Source organism: Antechinus flavipes, chromosome 1, assembly GCF_016432865.1.
Source record: "Antechinus flavipes isolate AdamAnt ecotype Samford, QLD, Australia chromosome 1, AdamAnt_v2, whole genome shotgun sequence".
Lineage (NCBI taxonomy): Eukaryota > Metazoa > Chordata > Mammalia > Dasyuromorphia > Dasyuridae > Antechinus > Antechinus flavipes.
The window spans coordinates 185,224,527-185,244,594 of NC_067398.1; the positions used below are offsets into that span (position 1 = coordinate 185,224,527).

At 32.8% G+C, this 20,068-nt stretch overlaps 1 protein-coding gene across 4 annotated transcripts in view; it reads right to left on the minus strand.

Moving 5' to 3' along the window:
- Positions 1 to 720: 720 nt before the first annotated feature.
- The window catches only part of SKIC3 (SKI3 subunit of superkiller complex), a 115,540-nt gene continuing 96,192 nt past the window's right edge, over positions 721 to 20,068 (minus strand). For 3 of the 4 annotated variants that reach the window (XM_051993879.1, XM_051993863.1, XM_051993871.1), the window contains 6 exons: positions 19,742 to 19,863; positions 17,164 to 17,322; positions 14,391 to 14,543; positions 10,316 to 10,446; positions 7,854 to 7,977; positions 721 to 2,311 (listed from right to left, as the gene is read on the minus strand). In XM_051993879.1, the coding sequence (XP_051849839.1) occupies positions 2,222 to 2,311; positions 7,854 to 7,977; positions 10,316 to 10,446; positions 14,391 to 14,543; positions 17,164 to 17,322; positions 19,742 to 19,863 (779 nt within the window). In that variant the 3' untranslated portion in view covers positions 721 to 2,221. Of the gene's footprint in view, positions 2,312 to 7,853; positions 7,978 to 10,315; positions 10,447 to 14,390; positions 14,544 to 14,729; positions 14,856 to 17,163; positions 17,323 to 19,741; positions 19,864 to 20,068 lie in introns of those variants that run through there. The other variant, XM_051993889.1, reaches the window with a different exon arrangement.

Genomic DNA, 20,068 nt, shown 5'->3' on the forward strand with positions numbered 1-20,068 from the left:
GTTCAATCAATTTTCCACTATCAAGGGACCTATTTCTGGAAGAGGAGGTAACCCCAGAGAAAATAGACATGTCTTCAGGCTTAATATTAAAATAGTACATCCTGATGTGTTTTAGTTTACAGTGTCTTCACATCCATAATCTCATTCCTCCCTCTAGTGGCTGCCATAGAGATACCAATTTTAAGGAATAATATGTGCTGCTCAGGGGTTAAAAAGTAAGTCAACCACTGAGGTAAATGAAACCAGAACCTTGCATATTCTGAGACTAGTATTGCCTGCCTTGGACTTTGCAAAGTAAAACATTTTCTAATTGTCTTAATGAAAAGATTTCATTTTCCCATAGCATGTAAGCTCCTTGACTTTTTTACCTTTTGTTTATATCACCAGCACCTATCTCACCGCAAGATGATTAATATAATATTGAAAGGAACCTCAAAAGCCAGTTTTATATTATCTCCTTCCATCCTTGGATTAGACCTGGTTTAATTAAATCTATCAACTTTCTAGAAAGCACTTTTAGTGAGCCAGGAAAAAGTAGATAAGCAGGATGATGGCAATTCATACAAAGGTCTCCTTTCCAGCTTTAGACCTATGATCCCATACTGATCCTTACTACTCTTGTCAAGTCAGAAGCTCTAAATTCAAAACTTGCTTCTGCTTTCTACTACCAGTCAAAGGCTTGGGGAAAGGCCTGTTTCTCCGTTTCATAAAATGAGGGAATTGAACTAGTTTAAAATTTTATTTCAATTCTCAGTCTTATTTTGTACATTCCAAATATGTTTATTAGAAAATTTTCCAACATTTAGAGCAAAATATGAATTTACAGGGATACCAGCATTTTGAATCATTAATATCCTTTGAGGATACTGAAGATCTTCTTAAAAGCAAAGAGTTTAAAGGAACTTGAATAGAGGAGAATAATGAATTAAACTTTTCTGCATAAAGTGAAATTTCTTGGATTAGTTCTAAAGTTTTTGTAATATAATCGATATCTTTACCACTTTATGCTTCAATCTTTATTAATAATATATCACTGTATACAAATTTACAATAAAAAGTGACTTACTGAAGTACAATTTATAATTCAGAAATTTAACATTAATTCATAGCATTTCACATAAAATAATGTAAGCCTGCTGGAGAAAATTACATCCCTAATATTGTCATATTTAGTACATGATTGGAAGAATTAGATAACTAAAATAAATGTCAGCAATAAGTAAAAACATTTTTAAAAGAATATAAAGGAATAAAGAAACTGAATTGTTTAAAATAAATTCTTTAAAAATGCAAAAATACTTTTCCCCCAAAATATAAAACCCAAACAAGTGAAAATAATGGAGGCATCTAATATATCAAATTTCTAAATATGACACTCTGAGATCATCTACTAATGGTACTAAAAACAGGCCATTTAAGAATACTTGCCATCGCAAAGTCAAGAAAATGTCATGATTAATTAGTATCTAGTCATATTTCCTACCTACCCCACCATCCAAAAATTTTTCCAAATGAACAATTTAAAACAGGCACAGATCTAAGGATTACCAAAGTATATATAATTTAAATATACATACTAGCAATTCGAGATGCACCTGCACCTTTACATTTATATTTCTTGCACAGAATCGGATATGAACTGGTAACAAAATAATTTATATATTTATATTATTTAGAATTTGTTTGGGACTGTACTGAATTCTACTACCTATAAAAGCAATCATCCTGGGATTGTTAGAACATATCACATAAAAGCATTTTACAACAAAACATATGAATTGTGCTAATTTTTAAATGTCATTGCATATTACTTAAGAGGATGGTTATTAAGGCTTTATTGCAAAAAGTGTTCAGTACCACTGAAGACACAAAAAAAATTATTCATGCATTCTTCATAGTTTTGCTGTAGAACTAAACAGGCATGTGTGTTTTCTTCTCACTGTAAACTTTTCTTTGGAAAAGGAAAGATGAAATTTTTCTGAATTTAAAGTCAGGCTAGGGGTTTTTGAGAGATTTCACCTCAAGATGATGTACTGAGTACGCGTGTGCGCGCGCATGTGTGTGTGTGTGTGTTTAATAGGGGAAGGTAATATATAAATTTTCTGGATTAAAAGTAGAATAGCAAGGGAGGTAGAGGGCCTCAGAATGTTCCTTTGGAAGAAAGACTTGATTCATTCCTCAATTTTGCTTCCTTCAGTTCACTGACTGTGAGCAATCCATGTCATTGTGCTGAAGATGATGATGACGACAATTTCTGATTCAATTCTAATGCTCGGGTATCTCCATGGACTTTGGCATTGTCTACAAGCATCTGCGATGAAAAACCAGAGACAGACTGTTAGGAGATTTTATAAAGTGATGTAGTTCCCTATTTTCCTAACCACTAAACATTCGATATTACAGGAAAAATATCAGACTACACAAGAACAAGATAAGAAAATTTAGTCATTCTGTTGAGTTCAACTGTTCAGCCAAAGAATGGGTTATTTTTAAACCTTACTAACACCAGACAGGGAAGTCCATGTAATCAAATGTTCATTCAACAATGCTGCCTTCACTGGTTCTTTTAAGGTACACAGAGTTCTTCTTTCCATAAGTGGACCTTATCTCACAGACCTCTACTATGTAATGTATAGGTGGCTACTGCACAGGGAAAGAAGATAGGCAGGCAGGAAAGGAGCAATAAATCTATGGAGAAAATGGATTGGCCCATGGTTCAAGGACTCATGGGCCAGGGTCAGGATGGATAACTTGCAGTGGGGCTAGGTTCAGACACATAGTGCTCGAGCATAAATGGTGGAATGGGACAAAGGTCTCAATCCAAGCCTCCAAACCTGTGGTGGCTATGGTGATGGTTTCACTTGAAGGGGAGAGAGAAAGCAAGAGAAAGAGAGAGGAAAGAGAGAGAGAGGGAGAGGGAAGAAAGGAGGGAGGGAGGGAAGAAGGGAGGGAGAAAGGGAGAAAAGAATAGAGTGTGATGCTGTACAATAAAGTTAACAGGTGTTTCTTCAAAATGTGAATTTCTTTCAGAAATTCTTTATGTCAAGTTTAGGTAATGTAAATTTACATAGCAAGAATTGTCTGAATAGATAAAAGGTTTTATTTAATTAGTTTTATAATTAACACTAGGGTGTTCCTATCTTTTTTAATTTCTTAGCTGGTGGCCAACCTGGCTCTTAGATGTCCAAATCATATCATGTGATTAAAAAAAAAAATTAACTCGGTGTGAAGGACTTTTCTAAAAAATACTTCATATTTCTACCAAATGCAAAATTCCCAACCTTTTTTCAACCTAATTATTGAATTATATCAATTCCATGTTTTTCTTTCCACATAGGTATTAACCTATTCATGCATGCTTATCACCAAAGTTAAGGTTTTTTTAGAAGGCAGTTATTTTACCTAAATTTTAAGAACCAAAAATTGTAAGGAAAAGTCTGTGCAAAGGTGTGACAGTGGGAGACAGTGCAAATCTGGAAAACCGAGGCTATAAAAAGATAAAATGTGAAAAAAGACTGAAAAAAAAAGACTAGATTTGGACTTGAAGGCCTTTAAATGTTAAGCTAGGGAATTGATATTTCACTCCAGAGGCAACTGCAGCACAGTGAAAGTCTTTCGAGCAGAGGAGTGATATGACTAGCTAAACTAGCTTTAGGAAAGACAGATTAAGAAGAGACATTGGAAGCAGAGATTTCAATGAAAAGGCTACTACTGTACCTTGATGAAAAGCCATACCAGTGACTTCTGGAATGGAAAAAAGTAGATGAAGAATGCCAGACAAATGATACATGAGATAGAACAATGAGTTAATCCATCAGTAGATATAATTTGGGTGAGAGTACAGATAACAAATCAAGTCTAGAAAGATTTAAGATAGATTCACTAAGGTTTGACAACTAGCTGTTTGGGGAAGGGAATCAAGGACTGAAGGATCTGAGTGACCAGATGAACAGTGGCCCTCAACAGAAACTCAGAAGTTCACAGCAGAAAGTCATGGAGTATCAGTCTCATTTATGTTCTTTTGCCTAAATGTTTCTGGGGAACGTACTTAGTAACATAAGCTTCTTGGGATGTCTCTTGTATCAAAACAAAATATATCATTAAAAAAAAAAGTATTTGACATGTCTACACAGCCTTAATTAAAGGGCTCTCTTCCAACATATACCTCACCATTCGAATATTAGGATCATGTAAGACTACTACATAAAGACAACAAAATAATTTTATTCAATGGCCCTCTAATTATAAACAAGGCAACAAAATAGGGAAATTTATGAACTCCAAAGAACAATGCCAAGGAAAAAGTAGAGCATTCAAACTGAAATTTTGAGGGTGAGGTCCTCCATATATTCCTGTAGCAAATGTCACTGCTCTTTCTGTATCACACCCCAGAATATTACATTCAAAGAGATGTTACTTAATGAGAGTTTGCCCTAGAACTCTAAACATAAGGTAGATGAAGGATGCCAGAATATAATATACAATGGGATACATAATTTGGGCAGAGAGAGCAGGCAACGAAACAAGCCCAGAAAGAATTAGGAAAAAAAGAATGGCCTGGATTGTACTTAGAAAACTAAGTGCTTTCACTAACATTACCAAATACTGCCTGAAACACCAGCAATATGCTTCCAGTGATTCTATGTGGCTTTGAACCATGAACACCACAATCTTAAAGGATCAAAACTGCCAGTGAAAAAAGTTACTAGAGATAAATGGTAGACATAAATTGCCACAGCATATTAAGGCAGCTAATATTATACAAAAGGTGAAAAATTGTTAACCAAAAAAATATTAAAGGAAAACCTCAAACACTTCTCTGGGAAGAGATGCTTAAGAAGCACACAGTTCACAGACTGGAGTGGACAGATTATGTATGACCCAAATCCCTGGGCAGAGCGTAAACATAGAGGAGGATCATAAATCTATGTCAGGGGTCCTCAAACTACGGCCCACAGGCCAGATGCAGCAGCTGAGGACATTTATCCCCCTCACCCAGGGCTATGAAGTTTCTTTATTTAAAGGCCCACAAAACAAAGTTTTTGTTTTTACTATAGTCTGGCCCTCCAACAGTCTGAGGGACAGTGAACTGGCCCCCATTTAAAAAGTTTGAGAACCCCTGATCTATGTTATCAAATTTAAGGACAATAAAGCTTAAAAGGATAGTTAATGTGATTTATGACAGAAATCTACACCTTCTTTTCTTCTAATCTAATAAGTAGGAACTTTTAAAAAAACATAAAATTCTATACTTTTGATTCAAAAGGATTAGCCACATAATTACAAAATGAAGAAGACATGGTATGGCACATTTAATGTGAATTTCAAATGTCTTGTGAATAATAATTGTTTCCTTCTTCAAGCTGTATTCTCAGCATATTGTAAAAGTTTATTAAATTGAAAACATTTTAAGTTATATTTTGTGAACTTCAATGTCAAAAGTATGATATTGCAGCCAAAAAAAAAAAAAAAAGAGTACAATTTTAGGATGCATTAATACAAAATGTAATGTTCAAAACAAGGAAAAGAATCAAAGAAACTAGAGATAATTAGTTTAAAGACTGAAGTGGGGGTGAATATGAATGCTGCTTCAAAGTACTTTCATATCACATGGAAAAGGAATGAGATTTCTTTCAATATGGCTACAAGAGACAGAACTAAGAGCAATGGTGAAGGTGTAACAAGTGCAGATTTTCGCTAGACAAAGAAGATAAAATAAAATTCCTATTACAGCTGCCTCAAAGTGGGATGTATTGATTTCTAGCTAATGAGTATCCAGCCACAGGAGATCTTTAAAGCAGAGGCTTGAAGTGATGTGTCCTTTTTGAGTCTGGGGTTGAATCAGAAGACTTTTAAAGTTGTGAGATTCTATTACTGACCGATCTGTAATAAACTGTGAGTTCTCTGTGGAAAGTGCTCATCTTATTAAAAAAAAAACAAAAAACAAAAAAAATTCCCCTCAACCCTTAGCACAGTTTTCAAAAAAAAAAAAAAAACGCACATATTTGGTTCACCAATTTAACAAACATCTCATTTCTTCATAGTTACCCCACAAGGCAGATTGAGTAGAAATTATCATAGCCCCTTTATGCCTATTTTGTAAAACTGATAAGTGACCTGCTTGCAATTATTTAGATTTATCATTGGTACAATCCTAGCAATGTTGGGCCTAGCATCAAGAAGACGCATCTTTCTGAGTTCAAGTCTGGTCTCACACACTTTACTAGCTGTGCGACCTTGAGAAAGTCACTTTACTTCAGTTTCCTTATCTGTAAAACAAGTTGCAGAAAGAAATGGCAGAGCATTATAATGTCTGCCAAGAAAACCTAAAATAGAATCATAAAAAGACAGACACAATGTCTAACAATATAATACTTTAGGTCTTCTAATTTCTAGCATAACACATTTCCCACTCAGAATGCTGTTTTTTTTTTTTTAAACAATTAGCATTTCTATTTAAATAGCATTTTTTTTGTTTTTATTTAGTTTTTGCATATATATACGTATGTGTGTGTGTATTTTTTTTCAAATTTTACATGATTTTCTTTTCCTTTAATTATGTTAACAAGTAATATTAATTTTAGGCCAGACACATTTTACTAGGACATTTTTCTGAGCGTTTGGCTCTACAAACAAAAACAATATGCATGTTGCAATGATGGACAACACTCACTTACCCTATTTCTCCACATTTACTACTAAAAATAATTGTCTATTACTATATTAAACTTTACAACCCTTTTAAAAATGCCTTCTCTCCTTCACTTTGTAAAAGTAGAGAATTAGAAAAGAGATTTTTAATTGCTTCCTTAAAAAGGAAGCAAGACTTTTTACAACAGAATCATAAATTAGCTTCAAAATAACCTGGGACCATATGGCTAAAAGATTTTCCTATTGCAAGTTCAACTCACTTGAGGCTAATTAATTAACAGTATATTTCTATGAAACCTAGTAAATTTTTAAAATAGATGGTCCCACAATAGCTTATTTGCAAATACTTGCACTTGAATATACTTTAAATCATTTTTAAGTACAGCTAAGACAGCCTCATTTTGACATATATTTAAAAAAAAAACCCTCTCCTACTATCTTTATTAGTGCACATCTTGCTTTGTATTGTGATGGGAAAGCTCAATACAAACTGACACGCGTGGTATGCTGTGATCATTTAAAGAAGCTTAGAAATTACTACCTTCTTCATCTTCTAAAAAATAAAGCAAAAATAAGCAGGAAAATTATTTTCTCCCACTACTGTGATAGCCAATAAAAACATTACATTCTAATCATTTCAAAGACTTCCCTTTAAATGTAGATTATAAAGAAAGTTATTCTCTCCTTAAAAAATTTTTAAGTGGAGGCTCAAACTTTATAAGAAATATCAATGTCAATGACCATTTCCCTCTTTCAGAGTCCAGACTAGTATTTGTTCTTTCTTTATCTCCTTGATTTCTTATGCTTCTTTTTGAAATATCACCTCCCCAATATCCTTTTCAACCTCCACACACACACACATATATATATATATTCTCTCTCTCTCTCTCTTTCACACACACACACACACACACACACACACACACACACGTTTAAACCGCAGAGGCAAATTAGAAATGAGCTATTATGCTCAAAAGAATATTAAACTTTTTAGAAAGGTGGGGATTTTTCATGATTCATGGCAAGATAGCAACTGGAAAAGGCAACTTATAACTGATGTGTGAATACTCCTGAAACTTGAGGAGATTTCACTGTTTGCAAGTACTGCATATATACTTTCTTTAAACAGGAAAATTATAAAACTTAATGCTAAAATCCTTAAGGTAGAGATGAATTGCCTTGAAATTAAGTAAATTACTTACATCAATTAATTCATAATCATCTTTGGCATACAAATGTCTCAGTAGGTACCAGCGTGCAACTGATACAATAGATTTGGGATACCCAGGCTTATATACTATTCTCTCCAACAGCCGCCGTGTCTCCCTGAGAAAATAAGAGTTGATGTTTATAGCAACTTAAGCAATACCAGCCATTTCACACCTTACCCACCATAAAATGCCTAATTTCTGATTTCTTCTTTTGTAGATATAATCCTGCCTAACAATGAATTTTTAAGTCAAATCTCTCACAATAAAAAAAAAATAATGTAATAATTCTGGCCACTTCTGAACCAAAAAATATACACACTTTTTTTTTCTTCTGATATACAATGGAATAAGGAAAAAGACAAAAAAAGTTGCACAAAAGGCTAACAAGAAGGGTCTGATACCCTACTAGACTACATGGATAAAATATCCCTTTTTGTTTATAAGGAAAAAAAAGACTATCCAGTAATTTAGTTTTTAGATATCCTTCCATAACTGAATAGCTTTTAATGAATAAATGCCTATATATTATTTACAAGATGAAGGGGGTACAAATAAAATATTTAAACTAGTAACTAACTAACGTAGCATAACTTCCTTTCATTTGACTTCTATATAATTAGTCAGATGCTTAGAGGAGGACAACACTTTTATTTATTTGTCTAATATTGGACTAAAAATATAGTGGAATGTTTAAAAGTTAAGTCATCTGCTCTATTAAAGCTTCCACTCATTCAAATCCACTAAGTGCCGCTGTTATTTCTCGGAACTTCAGTAGAAATCTATTTGGCTCAACCTTCAGGTAAAGCAAGTATCCCTTTTACATCTCCCTGAAAGAATTTGCTTCTGCTTGAAAAGTTTCAATAAGAGAAAAGTCAATAATTTTCAATGTAAACACACTATTTTGGAGCAGTTTTGGTAGGGGGAAAAAAATACCTCATAGGGCCAAAAACTTCCCTCTATTATTTAAGGTGCTTGCTTCTAGGTCTGCCTTCAAAATAGCATAGGACATCACTACATGGCAAAAGGTAGGTACATATCAAATGTTCTTTAAATTAAACTTAACATGAGATGTGAGTTTGAGCCTTCATACATAGATCTTCAAATGTTTAAATAATACTCACTTGTAGACTTCCAAGTCTTTTCCAAGCTAGACATTTCTCACTCTTTCAATTATTTCTCAAATGTTAGTTTCCAAGCCACAAGTTAGTATCACAATGCTTTACTTAAAAGAAGACATTCTGAATTGAAAACAATATTCCCAGTGCATTACAAAGTGTAGAGGGCCACAGATATTGGGGGAACTTTGGGTGAAGTATAAGACCCTTCAGCCCAGAGGAAACCTGCTAACAATGCCTGGTTCGGCTCCCCATTTCCTTATCTCCCCTAAGGGCTCTCAGCTTTCCTGACAAGGCAGGAGGCAGTGATAACCTGTATTATAATTGAAGCAGAGTGATACCAGCTAGTCCATATTTTAACCATCGTTGGGAGTCTCACCTCATCACTCCTCCACTAAGACTGTATGTTTTTTCACTCTAGCATGGAGGCTCTAGAAAGCACAGTATATGTCTTGTCACCCCAACTTGGGGGCTCTAGAAAGCACACAACACCTTAGTGTGGGGGCTCTAGAAAGGACAGTATATTTTGTCTTCCCATCTTGGGAGCTCTAGAAAGCAGGATACAATAACAAAGTATTCCTTAATCTAAGTTACAATAATTCTCATTAATAAATACAATAATTAATACCGCTTAAATATGCATTAGAGAACAAAGATTAACTTTGGAGGCAGAAATACTTGGGTTCTGGTCCTGCCTCTTGACACATATAACTTTGTAAGCATTGGCAAATTACTCAATCTTTCAGTGCTCTCAGATAACTCAAATTACTGAGATGCACTGATGAAGAATTTCTATAGCAGGAGTATTTTATATCTGAGAAATCAAAGGTCCAGATTCTCATTCTTAACTCCTAGTAGAGTGCATTGGCACTGTACCATTGGCCTCTAGTCAACTAAGTTTTTCTTCTCCACATTAAATATTACCAAATCAGGTCTCTCCTACATCCCACAGGACATCAATACCTTATATTCATCCTAATTCAATTTGTTGGTTTTGGCCCACCATCAACTTGTGAAGATCTATGAATTCTTCATTCTCTTATTTAACATATACATACATACATACATATGTAAATAGAATATACATTTTTATATTATATATTACATATATAAATATAAACATGCATATGTAAAGTATGTCTTTTAGACCTTCTGCCAAATAAGTGACAGAAACATTGACATTTATGGATCGAAACTATGGAATGTAACTAGAGGCATTTTTTTCAGGCTGACAATAATGTATGTGTGTGTATTTCCTTATAGATGATGATTAGAAAGATGGTAAAGATGAATGTTAAGTGGGGAAAAACAGTTGTACACTATAACTTGATGATGTACCTTGCTCCTATTTTGCGATGAAACTGTAACAGAGCTTGCAACAAAAGAGCCAGTGGGCAAAAGCAAAGTTTCAGTGCTTCAGCTGTAGCTTCCTCAACCAAAGATGGCCAGTGATCATTTGATATATCAGCCTATGAAAATGTAAAAGAAAGGAAAAGACATTAATTTTAATTTTATTTCATGTTTACTGGTTGGACTAAAATAAAGTATGACAAAATGCATCATTATTCCATTTGGATTTCAACAAGTATCTAACCATCATTTGGATAATTTTTTCTTCTATTATATATGTAAAACTTAACTAGTCTTAACTAGATTTTAAAACTACACATGAACTGATACTGAGTGACATGAACAGAACCAGAATTGTACATAGTAACAGCAATATTGTGTGATGGATCAACTGTGTATAACAATACAATAATTAAAACAATTCCAAAAGACTCATGATAGAAATTCTATCCACACCCAGAGAAAGATCCTATGAAGTCTGAATGCAGAACAAAGCATATTATTTTTCAATTTTTTTCTTTTTATGGATTTTTTTCCTTTTGTTGTTTCTTTTTTCGCAACATGACCAATGTGAAAATATTCAGCATGACTGTACAGGTATAATCTATATCTGATTACATGCTGGCTTGAGCAAGGAGGGGAAAAGGGAGAAACATTTGAAACTCAAAATCTTATAAAAAATAAATTTTGAAAATGATCTTTATCTGTAATCAGAAAAAGTAACATACTTTTTGCAAAAAAAAAAAAAAACTATACATGATAAATGTACATTTCTAGGTATCAACTAGTAAATATTGTCAAAGAGAAAGATGGTGTTACAAATTACATTTTTAGCAAGTCCTCTCAGCATTAAAGTGATGCAAAATGATTTATTAATAAAGAAAATGTTTACTCAGATGTTTACAGGGTTTTTCCTTTAAAAGAAAAATCACTAAGCAAGAGGCATTAATCAAATTTTAATTAATGAGGGGAAAAATCAACATGTATATTTTACATACAGGCATGACTCATCAAAAAATACAAATTTTAGTGCCGTTACATTATTTAATGCCTCAGAAAAAAAGTGTTTATTTCTAAAGGGAAACAACAAAAGAGAAAATGATGGCTATTCCTTTGAAATAAGTTTTTTTTTTTTAAGTCTTAGAAAACCTTCCATAATATGTCTGGGATTGATTTCTTTCGAAGAGCATTGATTTCTGAGTATTTTAATGGAATAGAAAGAACATTGGTTTCAAACATTGTTACAATCAAAACTGAAATAGAAGTTGAACCAATAAAATCCAAAGATACTTCACCCATTAGTAATTTGGGCAATCATTTAAGGGGAAACCATTTAATTAAACTAAAAATAAGAAAGGAATGAAAATGATGCTCTAAAGATGGGGTCAATGATATATTCTAAATTATCTAGTCAAAAAAATCAGGACTGGGTCAATACTGTTAAAATTACACTAAACAGGGAAGTTTTCAAAAATCAAATATCCTACTTTAATCACTAAGAAATTAAAAGCAAATATCTTTTTTTATGAATCTTGGTGCTTGTGTATCCTCCTATAGTATGTGTGGCTAGCATGTCCTAGACCAGGAAGCAACAATAGGTTCAAATTTTACTTCTGATGTAAACTAACTGTGTGACCATATGTAAGTCAATTAGTTTCAATAAGCTTGTTCCTTCATGTATAAAATTGGGAATAATATTATCCATATCCTTTATCCTCAAAGGGTTATGAGCTTTGAATATGATAATATATATGTAGCATGCTACATACTATATGCTCTACAACTATCCACTATTATTCTATCTGTAATCTCATCATAAAGTATTTTGTAATATTAACAAAAAGAATTTACTGCAAGGAAAGATTACTATATTAGCATGTATAATATAGACAATGGCCTCAAACAAAATAGCCTGCAATATGTAGATGAATTCTATAAAAATTAGCAAAATAAGGACAGGCTATTTTACTATGAAACTATTAATTTTATCATAATAACATAACATTTATTTATATAGCATTTTATATACATTATCTGATTTGACCAAGTATCCTCAATTAACTTATTACTTTTAACACCTTTTTTGCCTAAGGGAATACCCTTGTGGTTAGATATAAATTGTAAGAATCATTATTTTTATTCTAACTTCTATTGAAAGAAAGTTTTGTTTTTTCTTTTTAATTTTTTTAGCATTCATACTGTCTAGTCTTCAATATTCTTCATATCTAGTACTATGTTACATTTCCACCTTTACCATAACTCACTTTCTACACTGTAGCCAATCTAGAATACACTCTGCCTGAATACCTTCTATCATCCCTAATCTCTGAATATCTGGTCCCCAATGCCTGAAATACCCTCCCCACTTCACGACAGTGTTATATGTAAAATTTTTAATTCCCTCCAGTACCCGGCACAAGATCTTTACACACAATACCCTTTGATCTAGCAGTGTTTCTATTGGGCTTATATCCCAAAGAGATCTTAAAGGAGGGAAAGAGATCCACATGTACAAAAATGTCTGTAGCAGTTCTTTTTGTAATGGCAAGAAATTAGAAGCAATAGATGCCCATCAATTGGAGAATGGCTGAATAAATTGTGGTATATGAATGTTGTGGAATATTACTGTTCTGTGAAAAATGACCAACAGAATGATTTCAGAGACCCGGCGAGACTTTCATGAATTGATACTAAGTGAAATGAGCAGAACCATGAGATCATTATACACAACAACAAAATAATTCAATTTTAATGGACATGGCTCTCTTCACAATGAGATGATTCAGAACAATTGAAACATCAATTGTTCAGTGATGAATAGAGCCATCTACACCCAAAGAGAGGACTGTGGGAACTAAATGTGGTTCACAACAGCATTTTCACTTTTTTTTGTTGTTTGTTTGCATTTCTTTTATTGGTTTGATTTGATTTTTCTTGTGCGGCATGATAACTGTATAAATATGTATGCATATATTGGATTTAACATATATTTCTACCATGTTTAATATATGATGTACTATTTGCCATCTAGGAGAGGGCATGGGGGAAAGGGATAGAAATAGGAACACAAGGTTTTGCAGGGGCTAATGTTGAAGAATTTTCCATACATGTGTTTTGAAAAATAGAAAGCTTTAAAAAGATCTCTGGCACACAGCAGAAAACTTCATTTACTGAATAAAAACAGGTTATTATCATGTCCTTATGGCAGAATAGGATAAAACACACCTGTATTTTTGTGATGGCCTTTGAAAATCTAAGGTCATGTCCAAGTCATTAGGCATCTGAGTGTAAAGATGCCTCTTTCATAGAGGGAAACTGTCATGTAGGTGATGATATTTTTCTAACTAGCTACTGGCATTAAAGGGATTAAATTGTTATAAGGAAAACACATAGCTAAGATAATGGCACATATATAATACAAAGAGCACTTAACTGAGAGTCAAGAAACATGGTTCTAGTACAATTCCTGCTCACTCTGCTGTGTGAATCTAGACATGTCATTTTATACCCTGTACATCACTGTCCTTATCTAGGAAATTAAAGGGGTAAGAATAGATCCTTAAGTGTCCTCCCAGTACTAACACTATAGAAGAAGTAACACATTAATGATGCATTCTGAACACAAATGGAAATATGAAATATTAATAACCTACTTTTGGTTACTTCCTAACATATATCATTATCACAAAATATAAGGTTAGTTTTTTTGCTAACGTTTGATTGAAGAATCATAAAATAAAATTGTGGTTCTAAGTTTCTCTCATCTATTGAACTCTTCTCTCTGGTCATAGAATTATTAACAAGACTAAAATGACATGATGTTTAAAAGGAAACCAAAGTTAAAGAAAGAATAACATAGTAGCTTTCAGAATATAACTATGCCAAATAGTTATAATCAATTTAACAATTCAATTCAATACAACAAACATATATTACATGAAAGGCTCATAAATGCTAAAGATAAAAAAGACCAATTGCAAAAATAACCCTTATCTTCAAGAAGCTTATGTACAACTGGGAAATGGTACACTTATTCATTATAATAATTACCAAAGAATCTTACCATGCAGACTTCCAAGGCAAGTAATGCCAGTCTCAGTAGACTCGAGAGTTTTCCATTCCAATTACCCTGCTGAGATGCTACCTGGAGACTTTTTCTATAGCACATTTCTGCAGCGCCCATCATTCCCTGAGACTGATAGACCTGTGCTAACCACTAGGGGAAAGGAAGAAACCAGGTTTTAAATTTTATTTATATCAATCAAATATCAGTTTGTTAACCATTTATAGTACTAAATTTATTAAGCAATTTGGCTCCCCACCCTCAACAATTTCATCACACCTTTGGAGTAGCTACAATTTTTATTAAATTATAGATTATATTGATACTGAAAGCACAATACATGCCTAGAGAGTGGCAGATTCTTTACTCAATTCTGCAAATCCATATCCCACTTGAACTGCCCTTATTCTGAAGCCCGGGAGGGTTGGGGTAGGGTGGGGTGGGGTCTTCTGAAATTTAAAGTGGCTATAAAAAAAAAACAAGGAGAGCTCATCTACTGCAGTATCTAATCTTCAATCATAAGTCACTAACAAAACTTATTGAAAGCATCATACTCTGCATCTAGAATTTAAGTATACTAAACCATATACCATTTTTAAAGCAAAGATTTTATCAAAAAGAGCTTTTTAAGCTTAAATTTAAATAATACAATGTTTGATACTTTTCAGTGATCTTGACTATAAAGCAAGCAGGTTAAAGATTGGAATGAATGTGTAAAATATCTGTAAACAAACATAAATATCTATATCAAAATTTCCCTTAAAATTTTTCTGATGTTTGGACAAATATCAAGAACATATATTATTTTCCTTCAGTTTAATTAACAACACTACAAAATTTGAGGCAAGTTCAGTTTAGTCTTAAGTAACAATGAGTATGTCGTGAAATATACAGTGTGATAGTAAAATGTACTACAAATAATAACAACATAGTAATAACTGATGTTCATATAGCACTTTAAAGTCTAGAAAGTGCCTTAAACATATTATACACTTTCTCCAAGCTTGGCAACAAGAGTTACCTAAAAATGGAATTAACTTTAACTAGGTTGGCCATTAGCCTATAAGATAGCTAGAAGATAACTTTCTTACTCACAAAGATAAAGTATCTAAACTCATATGGTTGCTGCAAGGGAAATAGACATTTCTAAAGAAGATGTTAAAAGTACTTTTGCTACTAATACTTGAATATTTTAAAAAATGTTTACAATAGTTTAGCCTAGAATTAAACAAGAGGAAGGGAACAGTAGTTCTTAATGACTCCAAACTTTTTCTAGAAACAAAGGTCTTTCTTTTCAATATTATTATTCTATTAGTGTTGTTATGTGTTTTTTCTATGAAACATAATAGTCTCCAAAGAACTGAAAATGAGTATCATACATAAGGCAATGGAGAAACACAACACATAACAAATAATGAAGTTTGAAGAAGGCAGGGAATAAAAGATATCATTAGCAGGATTAAAAATGAAGAGAGACTAATTCTGTAACAAGAGTGAGAGAGAATAAGGTAGAAAGTAGTCCATCATTATGTCACTATAAACTCAGAATAAAGTCTCTATTGAAGTGACTTTCCCTGTAGAATTTTAGTTCATGGAATCCTACTTGTCTTTCTTCTGAATCTTTTGAAAAGTGCTCTTCTCGGGATAGCTAGGTGGTACAGTGGATAGAGCACCAGCCAGTCAGGAGGACCCAAGTTCAAATCTGGTCTCAGACACTTAACACTTCCTAGCTGTGTGATCCTGGGCAAGTCACTTAACCCCAATTGCCTCAGGAAAAAAAAAAATGCTCTTCTCTTAATCTAGGATTCACACTGGACTAACTTTCTTTCTCACAAATTTTAAGATGGAATGGGTCACTTGACCCTAAATAGCCATCACTGGTATCCCAGCAACCAGTTCCTCCCTGTTGGTAAAGCTCAAATTTCTCATTTATTCCTCTCTCTTTTGAAGGATGAGATTTTCCTTAAGCCAAGTCAAGAAATTCTGCTTGTGGCAAAAAGAGAAAGTTCCAGTAGACATATGAGTGACTTTAAGTTCCCCATAATTACTATATCATACCATTGTGCCAAATTAGTAATACATTTTCACAACTCTTCTTGTAGGTTCCTATAAATTATTCCATGCCATATATAATGAATTCCAATGGTAAACATATGTCTATTTCTGACTTCACTGATTTTCTACCATAGTTTTATTTCTTCCCACTCCTGGACTTTTCTTAAACTGTTCTTTAGGGACTAAGTTTAAGAATTAACTGATATTTCTATTTTTTCAGCTGTTTTTATGACTTTTAGAAACTAAAAATCACAACAGCAATCTGTAAGACTCTGAATGGATACAGCTTATTCAAAAGCAACAGCAGAGTTAAAAAGTAATGTGGAATAGCACTATCTATTGGGAAGACATACTTAAAAAGGCAGTACATTTTGTAGGGGAATCACTCGTTAAAAACTGACCAAATTTTAAGATCACAGAACATAAAACAGCTGATCTGGAGGGAATATTAAGGATCTTCTAATCTAATCTTTAATTATACAAGGGGAGGAAAAAAACCCACATACAGCCAGTTAATGAATGAACTAAAATGAGAATCTAATTCTCAAATCTTTTGACTACAATTTTTTTTCTTTATTTTTAACTGAGTTTCAGTGATTTGCTCAAAACAAAGTTGCTTAAGAAAAATACCTCTTCAATGCTATCACTTACTTAGGTATTCTATAGTACCTAATTAGAGCCAGAAAAAAAAAAAAAAAAAAGAGAGAAAATAATTTACCTGCCAAGCTGAAAAAGATGTTGAATTGGATACAACTGTTTTTTGCAGCTCTTCCAGGACAGCATCTGGAAGATGTTTCTGTGCCTGCAGTAGAGGTTTACACTGAATTTGCCTTAAAAGTAGGAAGACAGCTGGTTGGTCATGGCTACTTTTTAAATGCTAAAAATAAATAAAGAAAGAAAGATCAGAAGGACAACAAACAATTTCTTAAAATTCCAAATACAAAAAATAAAAAAATCATTGCTACTTTCCCAAGTGGAAAATTCTCAAAGAATATAGTTTAGTCAATAAAATAATGAAAATATGTTCTTTAAAAGCAAGCCATTAACTCTGCTATAATATGGAAACTTCAGATATAATACAGAACATATCATCTAACTCACTATTCATTAGTCAAATCAATGTACAGTGTTTTTTTTTTAATTAGTCGTCCTGAAATAATAAATTCTAACCCTAAATGTTGAATTACATGTTTCATCTAGGAAGATAACATAAATGACATAGATATCAGCTTTATTTCCAAAAGTGGTAACAGATTTGTATTGACTTGTGTAGTTTGCCTTTTAAAAGCACATGTCGGTGGCCACCAGCTTATATATGGTTGACAAAGTCTAGGTATTCAAAAAGCTTGCACTTCGTTCTTCCAGCTCGAGAAGAAAGGGGAAAAAAATAGACAATACCCTAAAAAATTAGAAAGAGAACAAAAAAGTCCTGGATCATTTGGAAATCTTTGAGATCAGAATTGCAGGAAGAAAAGAAGTTGCGGGAGGAAAAAACACTGTATAACTTAACTCCCAAGCAAGGCCTAGCCTACATAAGTAGTTTCTGCCCTAAAATACATTTCTCCAAATAACCTAAAATTTCATTTTTTTGTTTCACTGTCTGAAATACTGCCAAAATAGGGATTTTGTAAAGCCATTTTAAATAATGTAAACATTACTAGGAGAATAAGAAGATGCCATTAGTACTTAATATGAATGAGTTCAGCTAGATATTTAAATATTAAAAGATAAAAAAAATGGTGATCTTTTTAATGGCTTAGAGAAGTGAATAGTAATAACAGCTGACACTTAAGTGATGTTTTACAGTTAGAAAATCTTTATATATAATGTTTGATTTGATACAAATAAAAACCTTGTGAATTTAGATTATAATTCATATGCCCATTTCAGGGAATTCAAGTGACTTATCCCTTATTGAACAACTAATGAGAGTCAAGCGTAATTAAAGTCCAAGGCTCAGACATACCAAGTGTCCATTCCACTACATTTAGGAAGGAAAGAGAACATAGGAGTATCAAATGAGTAGGATGTTTCATTTGAAGCACAGAATATTAGTGAACAAAAAAAGGTCAATATCAAAGACCAAAAAACTATCCAATTCAAAAATTTTGTCTGGGTCAACCCAGGAAATGTGGAATACATTCCTTGTCTTTCCCTTTCTCTTCTATAACACAAAGATCTCTGCTGCTAGTACTCATAATCATGGAAAAATAGTTACTGCTGTACTTCAACTGTACTATGAAGTACATAAGCTTTGTAGACTTGGGAACTTGCCAACCATTTATGATATTGGGGGTAAAAAAGTTCTAAGTTCCAACAATCAATAGATGAACTTTTGGGAATATCAAACTAACCAAGTCTAACTGATGATCATATTAAATTTGAATAAAATTAATTAGCTTACATAGGTTCAAATCTATAATGTTAAGTTTTATTAATTTTGATTTTAACCCAACAACATCAAATTAAGAAAATTTAATTTGTTGAAAATAGTTAAGAAACAATTTTGGTTAGAAAAAAATTATTCCATTCTTACTGAGAACTGATAATTATAAAAACTTCATGAAGATATCCCCAAAAACTCTTTGAAATTTCCTCACGCTATAAGTACTATTAATCCATTGTTCCTTCATTTTTATAACACAACTAAATTTGATTTTGTCTGACACTTTAATTTATGACCTCAGCTAAGATATCAAAAAATGATTAGTCTGGAAATAAATAGCTAAACTAACCATAAAAGGAAAAAGTTAACTCCAAATCACCATACCTTAATAGAACATATTTTTCCATCAGCAGGGATTTTTCCCTTTCCTTCCATCAAAGAGGAGATTCAGAATTATCAATAATCCCCCCTTAGATGTCAAAAGATATAAAAACGATACATTTTCTTCACTTTCCTATACTATTTCCTTTTACTCCACCATGAGACTTTAAAGATTCTAATGAAAAGAACACATTTATCTTTTATTAATGTCAAAGTCTTGCCAAGATATTTGGAGACACCCTGGTAGGCCAAAAATAATAAGAAAAAAAGGGGAAATGAGAGGTAATATAACATACTGCATTGAATAGAAGATATGGAGTAGGGAAGGTCTGAGTTTAAATCTTACTTCTACCATTCACTAGTTGTGTGACCATGGAAAAATTATCTAACTTCTCTAACTCTTAAGCAACTTTCTATATTTCCTCCAACCAGGTCTCATTCTAAAAGCAGATACAATAATTATAGAGTATGCTTTTCTCCAAGGACTTCAGGGAGTGAGAAGTCATTTCATTTTAGCCTATCACAGTACCTTTGTGCAGAGAGCCTCAGCTTCGGAAATTTTCCCCTTTTCAATTAAACCAGTGAGAGCTTGACAAAGAGACCACTTTTCAATAGTCTGAACATAGCTTTCAGGAAGGTTTTTTTCTTTGACTGTAAAGAAAAACAAATTTATTTTTCTTTTCAATTTTAACTAAAGTTTATACAAAACTAATCAGCTGCTAAAACTTATCCATTATTATCATTATGGAAATATTAATAGGGAAGATAATTTCCTGCCCCATGAACGAGAGTCCTTAAAGCTAAAAGTGTCAAAGGGTTGAGGATGCTACATATGGTTGGAAGACAACAACAATCC